The sequence below is a fragment of the Aulonocara sp. 'chitande type north' Nkhata Bay genome, linkage group LG19, assembly GCF_057382095.1.
Source record: "Aulonocara sp. 'chitande type north' Nkhata Bay isolate Kocher_YH1m ecotype deep benthic linkage group LG19, A_spYH_male_GT1.1, whole genome shotgun sequence".
Lineage (NCBI taxonomy): Eukaryota > Metazoa > Chordata > Actinopteri > Cichliformes > Cichlidae > Aulonocara > Aulonocara sp. 'chitande type north' Nkhata Bay.
In genome coordinates, this window is record NC_141362.1 from 17,909,170 (window position 1) to 17,932,161 (window position 22,992).

The following is a 22,992-nucleotide window of genomic DNA, read 5'->3' on the forward strand; positions in this document are numbered from 1 at the left end:
TACCTAAGAAGTTTATGTGTTTTCTTATGTGTTATCCCAAGGTAATGGGAAATAGTTAGTTTTTCAAATGAAAAGACCACATTCTACAGTTTCAAAGTTTTTGTGATCCGAGAGTTTTGCAGCACAAAAACACCTTAACCAAACTGTCTTTGACAACAGATATTTTCTTTAAGTAACTGAAAATGAAAGATGCTTTTGTCTAAAAATAATAACTCCACATTTACTTTTGGTTTCACGTTGAACATGGATGAAAGTCCCTTGTTTGATCCTTTCATCCTCTACACTCGCACTTTTATTTGGGTTTCTTGAAAGGCGCTATACAAATCTAAGTTATAATTATTATTATTTTATTTGGACTTAGTACACCATCACATGATGAGGCATGGCTATTTGGTCACTTGCTTTGACGGTCTCAAGCAACCAAGTTGTTTTAGCAACTAAAATGGATGAATTGGGTCATTTATCACCCCATTACAGTGGGGCAAAAAAGTATTTAGTCAGCCACCGATTGTGCAAGTTCCCCCACTTAAAATGATGACAGAGGTCAGTAATTTGCACCAGAGGTACACTTCAACTGTGAGAGACAGAATGTGAAAAAAAAATCCATGAATTCACATGGTAGGATTTGTAAAGAATTTATTCGTAAATTAGGGTGGAAAATAAGTATTTGGTCACCTCAAACAAGGAAAATCTCTGGCTCCCACAGACCTGTAACGTCTTCTGTAAGAAGCTTTTCTGTCCCCCACTCGTTACCTGTATGAATGGCACCTGTTTGAACTCATCATCTGTATAAAAGACACCTGTCCACAGCCTCAAACAGTCAGACTCCAAACTCCGCCATGGCCAAGACCAAAGAGCTTTCGAAGGACACCAGGAAAAGTATTGTAGACCTGCACCAGACTGGGAAGAGTGAATCTACAATAGGCAAGCAGCTTGGTGTGAAAAAATCAACTGTGGGAGCAATCATCAGAAAATGGAAGACATACAAGACCACTGATAATCTCCCTCAATCTGGGGCTCCACGCAAGATCTCATCCCGTGGGGTCAAAATGATCATGAGAACGGTGAGCAAAGATCCCAGAACCACACGGGGGGACCTGGTGAATGACCTGCAGAGAGCTGGGACCAAAGTAACAAAGGTCACCATCAGTAACACACTACAACGGCAGGGAATCAAATCCCGCAGTGCCAGACGTGTTCCGCTGCTGAAGCCAGTGCATGTCCAGGCCCGTCTGAAGTTTGCCAGAGAGCACATGGATGATACAGCAGAGGATTGGGAGAATGTCATGTGGTCAGATGAAACCAAAGTAGAACTTTTTGGTATAAACTCAACTCGTCGTGTTTGGAGGAAGAAGAATACTGAGTTGCATCCCAAGAACACCATACCTACTGTGAAGCATGGGGGTGGAAACATCATGCTATGGGGCTGTTTTTCTGCCAAGGGGACAGGACGACTGAGCCGTGTTAAGGACAGAATGAATGGGGCCATGTATCGTGAGATTTTGAGCCAAAACCTCCTTCCATCAGTGAGAACTTTGAAGATGAAACGAGGCTGGGTCTTGCAACATGACAATGATCCAAAACACACCGCCCGGGCAACAAAGGAGTGGCTCCGTAAGAAGCATTTGAAAGTCCTGGAGTGGCCTAGCCAGTCTCCAGACCTCAACCCCATAGAAAATCTGTGGCGGGAGTTGAAAGTCCGTGTTGCTCGGCGACAGCCCCAAAACATCACTGCTCTCGAGAAGATCAGCATGGAGGAATGGGCCAAAATACCAGCTACTGTGTGTGCAAACCTGGTAAAGACCTATAGTAAACGTTTGACCTCTGTTATTGCCAACAAAGGTTATGTTACAAAGTATTGAGTTGTATTTTTGTTATTGACCAAATACTTATTTTCCACCCTGATTTACGAATAAATTCTTTACCAATCCTACCATGTGAATTCATGGATTTTTTTTTCACATTCTGTCTCTCACAGTTGAAGTGTACCTCTGGTGCAAATTACTGACCTCTGTCATCATTTTAGGTGGGGGAACTTGCACAATCGGTGGCTGACTAAATACTTTTTTGCCCCACTGTATATTTTATTCAGGAATTGTTTTTTAAATGGTCCTATTTGTGATCATGATGCTTGTACTGATTCCTTTATCTACGAAAGATTTTCTAAAATATGAATGTCTTTAACAATCATTTTCAATCAAAATAGCATATACAGTGGTCCCTCGTTTATCGCGGGAGTTACGTTCCAAAAATAACCCGCGATAGGTGAAAGCCGCGAAGTAGCCAGCTTTATTTTTTATAATTATTATAGATGTTTCAAGGCTGTAAAACACCCTCACTACACACTTTTATACTCTGTTCTCAGACAGGCATGAACGTTTTCTCACTTTTCTCTCTTGGTTAAACACTTTCAAAGTTCAAACCTTCGTGGAAAAATAAGTCCAGTATCTTAGAATGAAACCAAAGGCACCTGCAGGTGTTGACGTTTCATCGACAGTGTTGTGTTTGTTAGGGGGAAAACTTCCAAACATGCAGTGCAGCACTTCAGAGTCACACTGCTTGCGATCAAAGATAAATCTGACAACGCATTCTGTACTGTACAGCAGACACGGCACGAGATTGATTGACAGTGGTCTAAAGCCAATCAGGATGCAGAACACAATGCGCTGTTTAAAAAAACAAACAAACAAACAAACAAACAAAAAAAACATGGAAAATTGCACACAAAAAAAAATCAGCGAAACTGTGAGGCCGCGAAAGGTGAACCGCGTTATAGCGAGGGAACACTGTACTTAGAGTACAGACTTCACATGTTAACATGGACTTGTTGATGGATGGGCTGTCTATTATCTTTACTGACATACCATCTCTGGTGTCTGCTTCAGCACTTGGTCCACTGGGATGCTGGGAATCCTGAATGTCTGCTCCAGCTGGTGAAGGAGCTCATCCAGCAGTACCATCACTACCAGTGCCTGCGTCTGCGTGAGAGCTCCAGACTGCTCTTTGAGTATGACAGCCTGCTGGAAGACCCCAACTACGGCCGCAACATGGAGATTTATGCTGGATGCAAGAACAGCTGGGTAAGCTCCTGTTTATGGATTTTGTGATTGTGAAGTTTTTGCATCTTAAGAAAACAAGAGTTGCGTGGTAGCAGTTAAAAAGAAACACAGCGGAAAGGTTTCCACTGGTATATTCTTATTTACAACACAGTTGTTGGTCTGTATTATCTTCTCTGTTTGGCCTAAGAGAGCTGTGACAGTTAACCCTTTCTGACTTTATTAGCACATTCTTAATTTTGAAGTTTAAAATCTGGATGTTTTGATCTTGTGTATTGATTTAAACTTATTTTGTGTCTTATGCACAAAATTTTGTGTATTTGATTAAACTGCTGCCCATCTTGGCCATTATACTCTTGCACTGAGAAACTAAACCGTTGTGAATCTTAAATGGTGCAATATTCTAACCTCTTTTCTTATATCTCTGTGAACTCATTCCTCCCACAGAATTAAACTATATTTTTGGCAGTGCGCATTTGTGTACACATGTTAGTGCGTGTGAAAGCAGGAACACCCATGCTTAAAAGGATTATAAAATTATACCTTTTTTTAGGCACTCCTCAGCAAGTATTTTAATTGCAAGTAAATAAGTAAACAATATATGAAGCTGCCTGTCCAGCAAATCTCTTGTTAGGTGGACAGGCTCAGACTCCACCTTGGAGTGCAAGTGGAGAGGGTAGTCATTATTCTGCCCGTCACTCTGAGGGACTGAGCTGGCTAGGCACGACAAGTACAATTAGGTCTTAAAGCAAATATGTTTTATTTAACTCAAAAGCTCTTTATAAAGAAATGTAGAAAAAGTCAGATAATTGCTCTGGGATCTGAAGAAGGTCAAATAAACAGAACTACACTCAAGTTAAAATGCCAGCGTAACATAACACTCTAGCAAAATAAACTCAGACCAGGCTGATCAAAACAGACCCAACAGACAAGAAACAGAGGGGAACTTTTACAGTGCCTGACTAGACGGACTTTGACACACAAGGGAAGCAAATGCTAACAAATTATAGTTAGTTTAATAGTTGTTTTAACTTGCACAATCAAACACGAAATAACCAAATAGCTAATGCAAATGTCAAGTGAAACAAACAAGATATTTCGACATTTCCTGTATTTAAGAGTTCTGCATTCCAGGGCCTATCTTTTGTTCATTTGACGTCACATGACCTCAGCAGCCAACAGACCGCTCCCAGCGGTACACTTACACAAGATTTTATTTAACAATACTGAATAATCAAAAGCCGCTTAAGTGCACACGCCATTAGTGGAACTGATGGCCCTTCAGCAAACAGCAAATACAAATGAGGATATTACGAGAAATTAAAGATCATATTCTCACGTGTGCCTCAGACTGTAGGCAACACGTGTGGAAAAAATAACTAAAATATGTTGGTCAATGAGTAAACACAAGACAGGAAGACAGAAATGTTTGCAATTTTTGTTACCATCATCTTGGTCACAATTACAGTCAAACACAACCTGAAAGCACGTAGACACTTGTACTTTCCGCAATTTCATACTTTTTCATGTGTCTGGATCTCTAACTACATATAGCAGGGAAAACATCAGGTAATAAGACTCTGCTCCAGTGTTTAAAAGTCAGAACTGTGTGCTTTTTGTGCTATTACAGATTTTCAGGTAATTCTTATTTTTCTGTTTTCTTGTGTGAAGACATTATCTGAAAGTACAGTGGAAATAACCAAACCAGTTCTCTGCTTACACCACAGGTTGTACATTTAGATTCAGTGTTTGGCCTTGGAACATCATACTGCATAAATTTGCATATAACATATAACACTTCGAATACAGTGTTGGTATTATTTTAAATAAAATGTAGTTTGATGAAGCCATTGAAAGAATTAAGCCAAACAAGTGTTGTATTGTTGCGGTCACTATGTCACAGCGACACATCAGATAATTCAGGTAAGATATTTTAATTAGTTTGGAACTTTAAAGAACAAGAGTGTGTCAGTGTCCCGTGTTTTAAAAAGTTTATTTTTTAAAACATGGTTACAGATGCAAACATCATTAGTTTAATTTTGTGTGGGGAACATGTCTTATTCCAAGAAATGGAAAAAGAGAAAATGTGGACTGAATTTTATCATCTGTGAGGCCGTGTAATGGGGGAAAAATGTACAAATTAGAGCAAATGAGGAAGAAAAAAAACCTCCCAACTTAGAGGTCTACAGTCCCAGGAAAAACTACATAGCCCCCATAATTTAGCAACTTGTTGAACTACTATTGGCAGCAATATCCTGAAGTGATTTTTTTCTGTATGACTTGTCTAGTCTTTCGCATTGTTACAGAGAAATTTTCCCATCACAGCCCTTTAGTCAAGTTGCGGTCTCGTCTTTGACTGGGTTGCTTTAAAAGCTTTAGCTTTCAGAAAATGGCTAAGGGCAGCTTACATTTGTCTCTAGAATGCTTAAGTATACAAAGGAGTATGTGGTCGATTCATTGACAGGTGCAGGGGCTGCAAAATAATCCCAAATCAACACCTCTGCTCTCTCACCTCTCTGCACTGTGCTTGAGAGTTGATATGAGATGTTTTTGCTGACATGCTGTGTCAGATTTTCACCAAATGTGGCGTATGGCCATTCTTGTTCATTGTTTTTTGTTTTTAGCATTTAACTCACTGACTGAGGTCTCTAGAGTTGGAGAGTTGGAGTTCTTGGATCTTTTGCAATTTTCCACTCTTAGGAAAACTGTGGGATTTCTTTAACACACATCTGAATGCTGAAGACCAGCAAGCTCATAAAACCTCTGCTTTTGTACAGATGCTTACTTTCATTTAATCAGTTCATCTAGTTCATATCAGTACCTGGCTGCTTCTTACCCTCTAATTCCTATAGAAGCAGTAAGTGTGTACTTAGTTTTTCAGGACTGTATTCATCTGAAAACTTTATTTTTTCTTGTATTTAAGTCACATGTCACATCTGTTAAACCATAGCAAGAGTACTAAAAGTCAGTATTAGTCCATTCAGTACTGATATAAAAAGGCGAGCATTATAAAATATCTACTCCATGAAATACAATTGACCTTTTTTTTCACCCCCCAGACAGGAGAGTTTTCTGCTCGTTTCCTTCTTAAACTCCCCGTGGACTTCAGCAACATCCCCATCTATCTCCTTAAGGTAATTAATTCTGAAGGATATTGTTTAATGGCTTTCTTCACTCTTGTCTCCATTGTCTCCTCTGTTCTTTTCATGGTCTTGCTATGCATGCACCTTATATTTTACAATTGAGCTCCTTTTATTGCTGTGAGTGACTGAAATGTGTTTTTAGACTGTTGCCTCACCTTTTATCTGATAACGCTGAGAGTGAAGGTTAATAACATCAATTTCATAAGGATTGTCATTTTTAATTTTGATGATAACACACAGATTAAAGAAGGTGGTCTTAAGAATTGTTTAGCAGGTGAATTAAACAACATATTTGTGTCAGAAATTACTCTACAGCTCAAAGTTGATGGCATCCAGAGTATGTCTCAGCTTCTTAAATTTGAGATTTTTGCGGATGGTAACAAGATGCCTAGAAACAGCAGATGGACCTTACAGGCTTTGTAGGCAGTGCACAAGGTGTTGTCCAGGACGGATATCGGTCTACCTCTGCAGCACTTCTGGGCAGTCATCATAATTATGTTTATATGTTAGGCTAGAGAATTTTATGTGTGCAGGAATCAGTCGTAAAATATGAAATACCCACAATCTTGCACTGAAATTCAAGCCCTGCATACACAGACTCAAGGTTACTGCATGAGCCTCCTTCAGGTGTCATGAGTATCCATTTGTTTAGGTGTGTGCGCATGTGTTTTGAGTACTGATAAAAGCTGGATTTATTTAAATGAACTCCAGTGCAGCTCTGCATGTGTGTGCGTGCACGCAGACTTCAGTCTTGGGGGCTGCGAGTTGACTAATCAGCCAGCCGTCACTGTCGATCTGCTCTGAGCCGCGTGGTGTCTGCAGGCAGCTTAGCTCTCTCTCGCTCTCTCTCTTATTGCCTTTACCCCTCTCTCACTCTCCCTCATCTTAGTTCTCTTTTCACTCTGTCCCCTGATTTTGAACCGCCTGCCGGCTGAGGAGGCTGAGGCTCTCTGGCCTTTTTCAGCCCGGCCTCTGTTTGTGTGATTGGAAACATAAGGGAAACAACAACCATCATCATCCTTTGTCATCCCCCCCATGTCTGTCAGACCTGAAGCCCTGAGACTGGTCTCATCCAAAGTCATATTTCACATTACCAGTGATGGTGGATTTTTTTTTTTTTGGTCCCAGACGTCTTGAGGCAGGAAAGCTTCTAGGTTCAGCTCTTGAGAGAGCACTGTTGGTGACATTTTTTTAGCAACATGCTTCCTGTCATTTACAGAAGCTGGGCACACACTGACACCTTTCACCAGTGGGTGGTGGTAGCTCTGTAGCAGAGAAACAATATTGTCAAAGAACTCTCTTTCATATTTACATATATTATTATAGACCAAATCTTGGATGTAGATGAGTATTCCTGTCACCCTCATCTTATCATTTTCTCTTCTCTACATGTGAGAGCACACACACACACAGACAGACACACACACTCTGTATAATGCTGTATTTGGCAGCTAGGGTATACATAGCATCACCGAGGGAGCACTTGAAGACTAAGGAAGAGTATCGACTCGCAGAGAGGAAAGTAATGAACATCAGCCCACACCTTGTCCACCTACGCATTAAAAAAGAGGAACGGGATTATGCAGCGTATAGGCTGGACTCTAAGAACATCAGTGTACTGTACGCCAAATAGATGACCTGAATTTTCAGTTTGGCAGTTGTTGTGCGATTAGTTCAAGTTGATTGCTTTTTGTGCAATGCACGTTCATGCACTTGATGTAATTCTGTGCTTTTACAGAGGAGACAGACATGGCCTATGTATTCCTCACAAGAAGAAGCATTGGAATCACAAATTAGTTAAACTGAACTTCACCCATGCTCTTTTTTTCCACTGGATAACTCTTTGTTTACATCATTCTGTGTGTAAATATAGTACACTAACACAACGTTTCCAGCTATCCTCGGCTTGTGGGTCGCTGACTGTGATTGCATGCATGCATTTTTTTTCATGATTGAATATTTTGGAGTAAACGGTTTATATTGTGTGTGATTTAATGGATTCATTTGTTTACATGTGCAGATGCTCTGAATAACTTCACGAGAAAAAAACGTGATAGTTAACTCTGCGGAAGTCAGCGTTTCTTTCATGTTTGTGTGAAGCTTCCAGACTTCCAGCTCGTCTACAGCATCTGAGAGTCTAGGGTATATTGTGTGTCTGAGTGTCGTTATCGTGGCACCAAAGCAGACTTGGACATGGCAAAGCTACCAGTACTTGATACATGTTTCATTACAGTGAACTGGCTGACCTCCCCTAAGTTAGCTGTTACTAATATTTTACACTTATTGCTTTGTGCCATTACATGATTCACTGATGGTTAAAATCAGTAATGTTTGAACCAAGATATAATTTAGTGTTACGGATTTCACTGACTTCTGTAATAATTTGATACGTTGTACTTCTGTATATGTTTTTCAGCTGTTAGTCTGCTAGCTGTAACTTATCTACACTGTATGTATCTCGTTAGCTGATTCAAAAATGCCTAGGTCACCATATCAGTTCTTGGAGTTGGGGTGAATTAGCTGAGCTTAGACACTCAATACTTCCATGTATCAAAGACCGTATTTTCTACCTGCTGGGAAAGATGGCTTCTTTAGGTAAAGCAGGCTTTCTTATTGCTAGTACTAACTAACATTAGCTTATTTGCTAATGGTTCATTCACCCTAATGTAAAAATAACTAGGAAAAATTTGGTTGCTTGGTGATTGCATTTTGGTTTTATAATATCCATAGGGAGATTGCAAGTAATTTTGGTGACCAGTTGATAAATCTAGTCTGGATCCTTTTGAATCTGCAGTTTCTCACTAGATATTGTACTCCAGTGTCTCACCGTTACCTGAAGCAACCTTTTCTCATCAGCTCTGCCCCTTGCATTATTTTATCACGGGGCCGTTTTCATCTGAACACCCACTAAGCCTTCAAGATGAATTCCAACCTGTCTAATAGAAAGCCTTTACAAAAAAAAGTCGGCACTTCAGAAGTCAAAAAGGTGACGCTTTCCAGACAGAATACACGCCATCAGCCAGGTGCTGTAGGTAGAGGTAAGACTGTTGACCCTGATTTGAATCAACCTCCCCGTCAAATCCGTGGATGTCCTTGCTTGAGGAGAGACGGTTTGGCAGTGAAGTGGAAATCTGTTCAGACATAGGCTAGTGTGCACTACTAGTGGATGCTGAGATGTTGCTGGTGGGCACAGAGCTGTGGAGGACGACTGTTACCTGCAGCAATGCATCCGCGTGGTCTGAGCTCACCACAGTGGACATGTTTACCTTCCTGCATGGGCTGCCCACCCTCAGGGAGGGGGGAGGAATGCTACTTTATTTATTTCATTCTTTTAAAGGGGGCAGCCCGTCATAGTCAAAACGAAAGGAGTGGGAAGGACGCTGAGCGCTGAGATGAAGGGGAGTGAAATGCACACAGATGGATGTTGGCAGTTTTCTCCCCCTTTAAAGGCCACGGAGTCCTCTTGGGCACCGTTTTAGTGTCTCATCCTTTGATCGTACCTTGACCTCTTGCTTGTCACCCATTTGAAGCTGCTTTTACTCATCCCCTCTCATTTAGTGCTAGCCTCTGACCTCGAACTGCACAGCACGTTTATGCATGTTGGTTAGGTTTCACAACATGGGTGGTGTCAACGTTTATTTTTCAACCATGAATATTTTCCTTTAAAGGCTTTGAGTTTTTCTTTAAATGAGCTACCTTTTGCTCCCGACCGTCCTCTGTCCACGCTGTTTATATGCAGGGGTAGCTTGCTTCTAAATATCCACGCTGATCAGTGTGGAGTGAGCCCCATTCGTGACTGAACCTGCCATTATCGCTTCACTTGAGTTTTGTTTCCCGCACAAGCACTGACCCGTCTCACCAGCTCCAAACTGACTGTGGTCTGCATGTTGGATGTGTGGTTAGCATTGATCTAATAGGTTGTCTCAGGTTACCCAAGCCTAGTGAGCTAACTGGTATCTGCTCTGTTGTGTAGCTTTGTGTGCATTGAAAAATGAAAGCTTCACTGAGCAATTTCTCCTCCTCAGCCACAATCTCTGCCATTTCAATCAGTGTCAAGGACAGATGACTTACTCAAGTTTTGGTATGTCTAGTTTACTTTAGTTATATTATATTCAGTAATAGCTTTATTTATTTAGTCAGTGTTTCATTTGCTTGGGTTAACATTTTAATTTTTTAAACTGATGTAGTTGTCAGAAAAAACTAAATTAGACAGTTTCCTAGAATTGTTTGCCCTAATTATGAACGGATTTACTGTTACTAAAACCTTTAATGCACACTTATCAAATATTTTAAGTATTTTTTAAACCAGGATTGTGTTAAAATTAACACACAAAAAAACTAAAGACACACCCTGTATTAAAAAAATAACTAAATTCCCAAATATAAATTATTTTAGACAGTTTTATGTATGAAATGTTCCTGTTGGATAAAACAAAGTAACACCAGCTAGATTTACCAGTTTGTTTGTTTTTCACGTTAGTTTAAACTCTACCTGTTTTAAATATATAAGTGCTCAGTGCTATGTAAAATGTAATAGTTTCCGCTGTTATCGCCATAGACAGTTTGTTACTGTAAAATCTGGGTCTGTGTGTCGTCCTGCATGTACCCCGAATTCAGTTTCTTGTATATCTTGAACTGTAATGAGCAAGATTTCAGCATTGTTGCAGTTGCCCTGCATTTCCTGCATTTTATAGTTATTTTATAGTTACAGGCATTCTGCTTGTAGCGTTTTAACAAGCACTCTAAAGGTGACCCCTGGTTAGACTATTTGCTATGGAATTTCACTCTGTCTCAAATTACTTACTTCCCTAGTTGCTCTATCAGCTCTATTCTTTCTCATGTAATAATACATTTTTTCCTAGACTTTTATTTAAAAAGAACTCTTTCTGCAACCAGAGGAGTCTCCCCCTGCTGGCCTTTAAAAAAATGGCAGATTTTAAAGCGCTTTCCCGTTAGCTTCACTTTTAAGAGCAAGCAGCTGCATCCATCTTACTTATACTGCCTGTATAAACATCCGCAACAACTAGTCTAAACCCAGCAAAATGAAAATAATTGTTATAACAATTCTAAAATAAGACTTTTCAGTGTTTGGGGAAAGAGAAAAAACCCCAAAACAATATTTTGCAGTAAAATGTACAAAAGATTTCTATTATTGCAAAATTCTCTGTGGTTTTACAGCAATGTGTAAATCTCTGCATTGTTTTCCAAAACATGCTAATTAGTAATTAGAAATTAATCAATAATGTATGTTTTGCAGAATGTTACCTTCCTTATTTAAGGCCAGATTTATCAGATTTTTATTTATACGACTTAATTTTTTTCCCCCTCCATTCCCAGCCTCCCCAATGTAAACCGTAGGCCCCCACCACCACCACCACTTTGCTTCTAGCCAAAATGACCAGAGGGTGGGTTGTATTGAGCCTCGAGCATCCCTCTATCCTCGTTTTTGTCTGTGCAAGCTGTGCACTCTTCAACAAGAGCGCTTGCATCTAATTATTTGTACTCTAATTATTTTTGGTCCTACATCCTCACACTCCTGCTCTCTCTCTCTCTCTCACACACACACACACACACACACACACACACACACACACACACACACACACACACACACACACACACACTTTAACCTTCGAAGCTCCACAGGCAGCAACTGACAGGGGAGGGTCAGGGTGAAGCAGAGCCGTGGGCCCTCGTTCTGTCTTCTAATTTGTTGTTCCAGCATCATTGACTTGATTATTTTTGTAATTCCTTTTCATTTCCCAACATGTTTTTTTTTTTTTAAAGATCAGCTCAACAAAGGCAGGATTTGTGAAAGAATACAAACTTAAGTCATGGTTTGCAGCTACATCTTGATTGTAATTAGTCAGCATTTAAAAAGCAAAGCAAGTAAAAAAAAATCACAGAGGGGAATTGGCTTGGTGGGTAGCACTGTCAAAATTGATCTGACATCACATTTTAATAACCCACATAGAATCAAATCATTCAAATATGTCGTTATTTTCACAAGCAGACAAAATCTGTTTTTATTTTTCACAATACAAAAAAATGTAAATATTGATATTATATAAAATTAACATTTGATGCTGTGACAAAGGTGAAGTAATGAACTTTTTCTCAGCATGAAACGGGAAACAATCAAACTGCCAGAGAGCTGCACTGTGTGAAGTTTAATCAGAAGCCAATTCATAAGACTGATTAAATATCTCTGTAGTCAGTGCAATTAAGGTTTCACACGTTTACCGCCTACTGACCAAAATCCACAGTATTGCTAAATGAGAGTGGAAACTACTCTCTCTGGTTTGTGGACTCTGCCATTATTTACTCCTCACCAGGCATAAGCAGCAGAGAATTTTGTACACGGTGTAGTCCAAAAAAGTTGGGATGCTGCATAACATGTGAATAAAAACAGAATGCAAATCTCATAAAACCATATTGTATATACGTCTTCATGCATTCTCAATCATCCAGGAAAGTAAATCTCCAAAAGTTGATTCTGTTCATCTGGACGTAGCGTTTTGTGGGAGAAACGTTTCGTTACTCATCCAGGTGCTCCAGCCGACCCAGGAGAGAAGGACAACCGCTGCCCAAGCGAAAACCTGTAGTGATCCCATATGTGTCAGGAGTATCGGAGCAGTGAGACGCATTTTTTCTAAACACCGGGTCTCTGTGGCTTTTAAACCCCAAAACACGCTGCGCCAAAAATTGGTCCACCCCAAGGATCGGGTCCCCCGACACAAACAGAGTAACATAGTGGACGCTGTTAAGTGCCAGGAGGATTGCCAGGATTTATACAGTGGGGAAACCAAACAACCTCTGGCGAAGTGGATGGCACAACACAGAAGAGCTACCTGGTCAGGTCAGGACTCTGCAGTCTATTTACACCTACAGGCCAGTGGACACTCTTTCAAGGATGAGGATGTGCACATCCTGGACAGGGAGGAATGCTGGTTTGAGCGCGGAGTCAAGGAGGCCATTTACGTGAAAAGGGAAAGACCATCTCTGAATCGGGGAGGGGGCCTAAGGGTACATCTTTCGCCATCTTACAATGCTGTGATTGCAGCCATTCCCCAACTCTCTGTGAATGTTACTCATGGCCATTGATCAGTGGTCTTTGATCAGTGGGTTTTGGTCAGTGGTTGTTGATCAATGGTCATGAGAATTTGCATAATTAAGATTAAGGACCTGACCTCCCAGCCCTTTGTTCCTCAGTGGGCTGGTTTCAGTTATTATTCAAATGTACTGTTTATAAGATTGGGGAAACCTGCAGTCAGCTGAGACTGAAACAGTCACTTGGATGAGTGATGAAACGTTTCTCCCACAAAACGCTACGTCCAGATGAACAGAATCAACTTTTGGACATATTGTATTTACAATAAAGCATGGAAAAGATCAAATGTATAGATCAAATAGGTCAAGTCTAATCTGTTAAAAGAAATGTTTATATATATATTTTGCGATTCAGAATATTTGAGAAATGTAAAACCTGATAGTAACTAAATGCATGCTGCAACTCCTGTGACAGGTCTGTGCAGTGCAAACACAAACTAATGTACCGCTAATGTTGATCTGCACAAGGATAATGCCTCCATGAAAGAAAAGCAAAGCTTGCTTTCAGTGCTAATCCAAGTGTTCTTGCATTGTAGACATTTTCATGTCTTTTTTATAGCTGGTCTCAGGCTTCTCTTTCCTGTGTTTCAGAAAAAGTGATCGTTGTTCACTATTTATCTGCTCCAAGACCCGCATGATCAGCTCAGTCTGACTCGTGATGGCGCAGTGCAGACGTGCAGTATAACAGCAAACAACGATGTCAAACACTACCTAAAGGGATTCAACGCAGACTATAAATCACGTTTAATGGTCCTCCTAAAATGTGCTCCCGAGGGCTGTCTAACAATGGTGCTAACTTTCACCTCGGCAGCAGGAGGGTGAGAGTATGCCGACGGAGCCGAGGACAGATTGAGGCTATTGCTTGGGTTCAAAGCGGAGTGAGGGGCAAGCATGTGACAATGTGTCTGTTGTGTAAAGGACTCTTTGCGAAAGAGAAAAGAAAATCCAAAAATACAAGTCTGCATTCAAGAAAGGTGCACACTTTAGATGAGGAAAAGGCATTAGGCAAACACGCTAATGCAAGATCCAACTAGCAGAAAGAAGGAGACACAGGGGAACACGACACAAGTCATGCTAATGAGGGCAAACTAAAAAAGGACGGAAAGATTGTTAGAAAAGTGACATTTAAATAATATTTGATTATTGAGGAATGTTACCAATGCTGCAGAATGGCTCCTAAATATCATATTTTTCTCAATCAAATTGTCTACAGTTTTGTGTGTTTACATCCTTTTTCTCGCTCTCTCTTTCCTAACATAAAAACAGTAAATTGAATAAAAGCATGTGGAGGGGCACAGGGTCATCTCTTTGGGAGTTGAGCACAGACTAGATGAGGTTACTGATCATTAAACCCATCTTACCAGGGACTATCTCCGGCCCCTGCTTGCCTCCGGGGAGCCAAAGGAGTAGCATCAGAGAGCCAAAGCCACCAACAAACAACCCCATAGTGGATCATTTAAGAGACCCTCAGCTAATGGAGACAGAGACAGCTGCAGGACACTGTTAATGATTCGTCCACATAGAAACTTAAAGAAGTCCAGTCGCTTTCTTTCCAAGCACTTTACACTTTTTAGTGTGTACTCCCCTGTAGATAAAATCTCCTTCTGTTGAGCTAAACATTGAGTGACTTTGAGCTAAAATTTCAGATGCAGTTTAAATGGGGCTACGCTTCAATTATAATGCAAGACAAGTGAGGGATTTGTAGTAAAAATTGTTGCAAATAATTCATTGTTTTTAAACCGGATTATCTTGTTTTCCCAATTGTTGACACCCATAAACAGATTGAAATTAAGATCGGATTAATTGCCGTGGCAAATTCTGCCATGAACACCCTTAAATTAAATATATGCTAGTGTTCGACGTTTATGCATCCAAATTTTTCCCAGCAGCCAACTTGGGCATGATCAGCTACTTTATTTCATTAAGGAAAATCTGGTACGGAGGGATGCAGGAGTTTCCTTTCAGCACAATCCAAGGTTATATGTGATGAAAGTTGTCTTGCAGTTGTCTTGTGACTTTAGTTATTTTATTTTGAAATATATCTGAGCTGAACAGATACCCTGGAGACACTGTAGTGTTTCTTTTAAATATTAAATATAGCTTTTTTTTTTAATGCCCTTGTTATTTACATTGCTGAAACGCTCTAAGGTATAGAGCAGTGCTAGTTAAATGTCATTTGAATCATTAACCTCCACTCAAAGCTGTTGCCTCTTTTTTTTCTGCATAATTTGGGTTTTGACTCCACAACCAAAAGCAGAACAATATCTGTATGACCTATAGCTTATAGCATGCTGAAGAGTTTTCCTTCTGCTGTGGCATTAAATGGGTTGTGAAGGGATCAAACCGGAAGCATTACTGAAAGCACGAGGTCAGCCTTTGATTAATTCATGGGGCTGATTAAGTGGGTGTTATTTATTCAAAACAATTGATTTTTACCAACCCACTCGTCTTGTCCTCTCTGTATTTCTTTATTGACAAAGTGAGGTTTTAAAATAGATCAAGAATGTTAATAGCAGTCAGTCATTTCCAGGAAATGAACTCATTTACATCATACGATGGAGCCATTATCAGAGCATTTATCGGCAGAGCTGAATAATAGCGTTGATTGATGTTTGTCATTTAATTTTTATTCGGTTTACAGAAAGCCAATTATGAATGGAAATCAAATTGAAAAACATTTTTATTTTTACCTGCAAGATTCACAAACACACTGGTTGAACTTGAATTTGTGCATTGAAATTGATCGTTTTATTTTACGGTGTTGAAAATGTGCAGCACTATCAGTCATGTGGAGAAGAAATAAAAGCAATTCTCTCCCTCTCAGTGTGTGCATGTGCAGGTATTGTTAGCACACAGCATTGTTTTTTCAAGTCATTAAAAGGGACCTTTTCTTTTCTCTTCCATCTCCCTATTTCAACTAAAGCAGCTTTCCTTTTTCACAGTTCAAAGTTATCCTTATTTATCTTTTTACTGGACTTTCTTTCTTCTTTTCTTTCTTTTTCTCCTCCTTCCTACTCTTCCTATTCTCCTCCTCATCCTTCATCTCTTTCTCCTTATGCTCCTTTTCCTGCTACTCTCTCCCCACCTGGTTTAAACAGGTTGCATCACTGATCAGGATTTCTTTTTCAGGAAAGACCTGCATGTAAAATTATAAGGAGTGCTGATGCTAAGGGTGTACTCTAAATCAGAGAACACACAGAACAGAGAAGGCCAGCAGAGAATGAGATACAGAGTGAAGTCATTTAGAGCAGTGTCTTTGTAAAAAGAAGTATAAAAAAATACATTTGTTCAAAATTCTTCTTTTCTTTGACCATATTCACGTTGTTTTCCATTATGTATTATTTTAGGTGTCACAGCTGTCAGTCAAAGGTCATCTCCTCTCCGTGATGGGCAATTCCCCTGATCTCTGACATGTTGTCTTCCCAGATAGACATCAAAGGACAGTTGAGGATTTAAACTGAACATGCTTTCCAGTCAGATTTTTACATGAATGTAAAGGTGCCATAACTAAATGTATGATTCTGTAAGTTCTAGAAGTAAATTGTGGGAAGCTCAAAAAAAGAAAAAACTTTGCATTTTTCCTGCACTACTATTACAGAGGGGGGAGAAAGGAACAAAAAATAAACCAGTTTACCCCCACATCACTTCCTCAGAAAGTCCAGATTAACAGAGCTGGAGACTGACACAAAGCCCCTTACTGTGACCGCCTACACTGCTGAAACACCACTGGCGATGGAGCACCTTTTGAGGATGCCAGAACGCCATTCATGATTGGTTTTTGTTTTTGTCCAGTTTCTCACTTTTTTTTCTCCTCTCCTGGTGGACAAAATGGAGATCAGCCTGCAGCGGCTGCAGCGGTTACCTTACCTCCCCAGTTGCCACATAATTGCCACTCCTTTCCCAACCCCTCATGAGGTTTTTGTTGTTGCGGTTTTGTGTTCGGGTCACGTCCCCCTACGCGCGGCAGTTGAGCTTTTGGAGAAGTCGTGGCTGAAGATGGTCCGGTGCGTCACATGATGAGTCTTTCACAATTCTTTGCAGAAACCTGGAAAACAACTTGCGTACACCCATGCACACAACACTTTCAGAAACATGTGCACTTGTGAACATGTGAACAAAGCACCTGTTATTTTATCCGGCTGAGGTGTGTGTGGTGCTGGCCGGCTAAAAATAGTTTTTCTTTAAAACTCTAGTGCTTTTACTGAGGACCAGAATATGGTAACACTTGTATCAGGGGAACAAAGAATACAAAACATTTTAATTTCAGAAACTGTTTTCTGGGTCAGTATAATGCCACTTGTTGATGACATAGTTGTTGAGGATAGTGAACAGCTTATCTCTGTCTACATTTGGATATTTTCTTATAAAGTTTGTATTTAAAATTATTCTTTCATCATAGGAAAACAAGTTTTAGCTCTGAGTAATGTAAAGCAGGGTTAGGGGCTTATCAGTGTAATGTCAGCTCTAAACCTTTTCAGTGTGATGACCGTGATTCTCTTCTTAATGGGATAAATTGCCACTGTAACTTGTAACTGCATACCTAACTTCTCTAGGCAAGTTACGTTGAAGATATCAACATATATCAAATATGACATATTAGTTTTCTGGGAAAAAAAAGGCTTTAACATTTCTAAAAGATCCCTTGAATCTTTGTGTGTTGATAGTAAGAAAGAGCAAAGTCTTTCTTTCCCTGATAAGCATCATGAGGAAACACAGATTCTTAGGAGAATCTTTATTCCTGTTAGCTTCAAGCAATTTTATGTTTGTTAAGCCTTATTATAGATATTCTTCTAAGCCTTGACCTTGTGGGTCAGCCTGCCTTACTCGTTGCTTACTCTCACACGTGCAACACCACTGGGGTTGCAGCTGAAAGAATATGGTTATAAACTGCCTTACACGCTTTTTGCTGATGTTTTGGCCTCACCGCAAGCGAAATCAAAGAGGTTGTAATAATTACCTTTTTTTAAATTTACCAAAGCATTTTTTTTAAAAATCGAACAGACAAAAATACTGGGAAAATACAGAGATTTCTGTTGAAGACTTAGCTATAGTATATACAGACTTATGCGCATAATCTGCCTGTAGATGTCTTATATTTGCACTTTTTAACCCACAGCTCTAATTATATAGTTAAAAAATAGATAATACAGCTTTATCCTTAGTATGCACTCCTGGCAGTGAATATTATATTCAATTAAGCTCACTCTAATCTAACTCATGAAAAGCCAACTTTTGGCCTTTTTGTATGTTCATAAGTGGTAATAATATAATAATTACATAAATTCATACTTTTTTCCTTGACTTTATTCTAAAGGTTGTTTGTATTTGGAGGAAGACTAGACAACTAGTAAACTTTACTGTTTATGTGTGGTATATTGGATAACAATTCATATTATTCATTAAGTTACGACCAGCGTACTTACTGCACCTGGCCACTGTTTCATCTGCTGTGTCATGACCTGAGCGCGGAAATCACTACCTCTTGCTCTCTATCTCCTTTATCTGCTGCTGTGTGGTTTTTACCACAGTTTCACATCAGGCCAGAATAGTTGTTTTCATTTAATCATTGAATAGATTTCTTTCTTTTTTTTCTCCATTATCCAGCTTAAAAAAACTGCAGTGACACCATTTCTTGTCATCACATGACAAAAGGCAAAAACAGTAACATCAAAATATTACCTAATGGTCGCCTTCCCCTCCATTACCTGTTTGTCTGCCCAGTCTCAGCTGATCTAGAAAGGCCTGTGCGTGACTGTTGAGCATTTGGTACCAAAGCGAGTGGTTGTAATTTGTGGCCTTGCCGTGCCCTTGCACAGTAAACACTGACTAAGAGCTCAGGAATCTTAAGAGCTATAAAATAATTGCAGGTTACTCCCATAATGTTCAGAGAGTGCTGCTCTTGTGTCTCAACTCTGCCTCTTCAGTCTCATCTCTTTTTTTGTTCAACCTCTGCCAGTGGTACAAAAAAGTAGTGCTTTCCTGCTGAACCTGTATTCTTGGGTGCTCATTACAGTGATAACCCAGTGGGGCAAAGAAAATTATTTGTCCTGAAATAGATATAATATGAAATAGATGGAAGATGGATATAATAATATTAAATTATTATTTTTGTTTGGAATGCTTAAAGAATAAATGTTGCACACACATGTGCAAAAAAAAAAACACCAAACTTTTTTTAGTAGCTACATGAATACTTGTATCATTCAAGAAGATTTAAATCGGGTTTGGACTCCTCTTACTTGTAATTGCTTGTGGTGAGGCTTGAAGCCAAGATGCCTTTTTCCAGAGACAGTTTGCTATCTGTGCTGTCATCATCTTTGTCCTAAGCAGGCTATGTGTATTTATTCATTAATGATTTTTTTTCAGTGCACATTTATCACTTCCAGTGCTGGAATTACATAGCCACTTTTCAGCTGTGCCTTGAGTAAAATGAGGGTAAACCAAAGCATATCCAGATGCATTCATTTTATTTTCAGCATGTTTTTTGAAAGCGCTGTTGCTGAGTGATGGCGTATTCGTATAGCACTGAGACATGGCATTTACTGGGAAAGCAAGTTGCCCAAAAGACATTGTCAAGTAATTGCCAGTTTGGGCTTCACTAATGTAGTGTACGACTGAAATCTGAAAAGGCCAGCCAATGCTTCCATGCAGATGAACAATTATGTGGCTTTTAAACGACAGGATGTATTATAGCTTGGTATGCGCTCCAAGATGAATTTAAATGTCAGGCATAAAAGGTGTAAAATAGAAGTGCAAAAAGTGTTTAGATACAGATTTTTTTTTATTCTCTGTGTATTAGTTAATATTCATCTTATAACTGATTTGAAACAACCTAGTGGAAATATACATCTAATGGGGAAAAAAAGAGCAGTGACAGTTTATATTACGAAATAATAGCAAGTGAGGGTAAAACCTGCTCCTTGATGGGTCTGAGTCCAAAGTTAAGCCAGGAAATGCACACTGCTCTCCTGACTGTGCTGACACAGCAAACTGAAACTCCACTGTTGCAAGAAGCTGGATGCCGTTGCAAAAGAGGAGGTTACAGTGGGCTGGTAGGTGGTGGATTATTTTTGAGTGTAAGTGTTACATCAGCAGACCGTGGCCTCCCTGACACTAATAAAAAGATGCACATAATTGGTAATGTTGGCTGTCATATGTATATTCATAAAAATATGTAACCTGTTGACAAAAACATTAGTTTCCATTATTATGTAGCTAAACAGTTACAGGCTTTTACTTTTGTATTTAAATACATTTAGCTTTCCATACCTTCCCACTCCTATGTAGTGATGTCATGCTGGAACAACATGAATAGAGCTGCATATTATTAAATCTTTTGGTCTAGTGGGCTGCTTGGCTTGGTGGAAACTAATGAATAGAAAATTGCAGGTTTAATAACAAATATCTTTGAACTAAAGGAAAAATGATTATGAAGCAACCTGCAAGGTTTATCAAAGTACTTTTAAACTGGCACCAGTGGGATATCATTTAGGGGCAATACTGTTATTGCTTTTTGTATTTAAATGTTAGGAAGCATATTTGAACACCAGAAATACAACTAAAAGACAAGATCTGTAGACTCCCATTTTGAAAATGCCTAAAATTCTACCAGAAATAAACATGTTTATATCCGGCCACAAAGAGAAAAAGTCAATTTGGGGCTTTGTGCATAGTTTCTCTCTTAATAGCAACTCTAACTCATCCATCTGGACGTTGAAGTGGGGGGCATGGCCGCTTTGATTGACAGATGTCCCAACATGGCGAGCTGTAGCTGCTAGCTGTCTGCTAGGCTTCACCTCCACTCTGCAGTGTCCATTCACTGACACTTAACTTGAGCGCTCTCCCTCTCTCTCTCTATGCTGTTGGTGCTTTGGAACATTTTTGTCCAATTTTCCAATATTCTGGTTTGCTGTGTAGTACAGACCTACCAAGAAATGTGCTTCAGTTTTGATGAGTGATTGTGGTATTTTCTTACTCTGTTACTTAGGAGTAATTACTTGGTATGTCATATAGTCTATGGATTGAGCTAACTAGCAGACATGTTGAGTAAAGTCAGCAACCTGGTCAATACTGAACCACATGAGCCTTAGCTGGATAGATGTTGTTTCTACATAAATAGAAGTCTAGCCAGAATATCTCCTACAAAATAACAAATATATATGGAATTGATTGTAGTGAAGAAACTAAATCGTAGCTTGTTTGTTGCATGGGGACCTTAGGATGTGTATGCCCCTGATGTCAGAATTATGAAAGTTGCAATGTGAGTGTTTGAATTAGAAGAAGTCATAATTTCAAGTCACTCATGCAGTATACTTTTATTTCTTGCTAGAAAGTCTAAGAAGGACATTCAGAAAAGGTTCGAGAAGTACCTCGAGCTGATCAAGATGCTATCATGATCACTACTTTTATCTTTTGTTTATAGTGTCATTTGTAAGTTAAAGTGGCATGAATGTGAGAATGCATTTTCATTTTTCGAGTAAGTTTGGTAAATGGACTCAACTGAGCAGTGATTTCAGATGATCGTTGGCTATAAAAGGTGTACACACCCCTGTTAAAATGCAGGTTTTTGTGATGTTAAGCAATGAGATCACAATAAATCATTTGAATGCTACTCCCAGCTTTAAAGTTCAGCTATCCAAGTAGGATTTTCCTGACGTTTACTCAGTTGCCTGTTACAGCAAAAGCTATTGTTTGCAGAGCGCTTACAAAGCATCAAAAGACTCTCATTGTTAAAAGGTATCAGTCAGGAGAAAGGTGTTTTTAAAAAAAAAAAAAATTCCACAGCATTCAAGATATCATGTAACATGGTGAAAACCCCCACCCCCAAATTGACAAAAAGACTAGACGGGAACTGGTCCGGACAGCTGCCAAGAGACCTATAGCAACACTGGAGAACCTGCAGGAATTTCTGGCAGCTACTCGTTGTGTACTACATGTTGTGACTCCCATATTCTCCATTTGTCTAGACTATGGGTATAATTGCAAGATGGAAACCTTTTTTAAAAATGAAAAACCTTCCAATCTCAGCTATAATTTGTAAAAGAGTACATCGAGTCTATTCAAAAGTATGTGGGTGTGAGAAAATGTGTTATGGCCTGATTAGACAAAGGTTTTGGCACATTTTGGGCTCAAAAACAACACTGCATCACCCAAAAACCCTAAAACCATAATGAGGCATGGTGGTGGAAGTATTATGCTTTGGGGTTCCTTTAGTTCAGCTTTAACTTTGGCTTTAGTAAGGTGCAGGGCATTATGACCAGTCCAAAAGAATAAAAAATTCCATTGGGAAATAATTGACTTAAAGAGGGTTGAACACAAGAGATGCAGTCGAAGTCTGACAGATTTGGATTTCTTTTGCAAGGAAGAGTGGGCAAAAGTAAAGTTGCTCCATAATGATGCTCTCCTACCCATGTTGTGATTAAATCATAAGGTGCTTTAACAAAGCATTAGTTTCATACTGTGTACACTTATGCAATCCAGCTTATTTTACTTAAAAAAAAAAATGCATTTCCCCAACAGATTTCTTTTTAAAATTGAATTGTGCAGGCTATGAGTCACATTAAAGATGGAAACATTTTTGAAAAGATTTATTGGTATTTTTTAATTTATTTTTTATACCACCCTTGATCAGAAACTCAGAAAGTTTGTTTGTTTGTTTATTACAATCTGTAACTGATTGACAG

At 39.3% G+C, this 22,992-nt stretch overlaps 1 protein-coding gene across 1 annotated transcript in view; it reads left to right on the forward strand.

Annotated features, from left to right (window-relative positions):
- babam2 (BRISC and BRCA1 A complex member 2) overlaps positions 1 to 22,992 on the forward strand; it is a 123,071-nt gene that overhangs the window by 40,525 nt on the left and 59,554 nt on the right. Inside the window, exons 5-6 of the mRNA XM_086275533.1 lie at positions 2,886 to 3,080; positions 6,116 to 6,190. Coding sequence (XP_086131659.1) covers positions 2,886 to 3,080; positions 6,116 to 6,190 — 270 coding nt within the window. The remainder of the gene's footprint in view (positions 1 to 2,885; positions 3,081 to 6,115; positions 6,191 to 22,992) is intronic.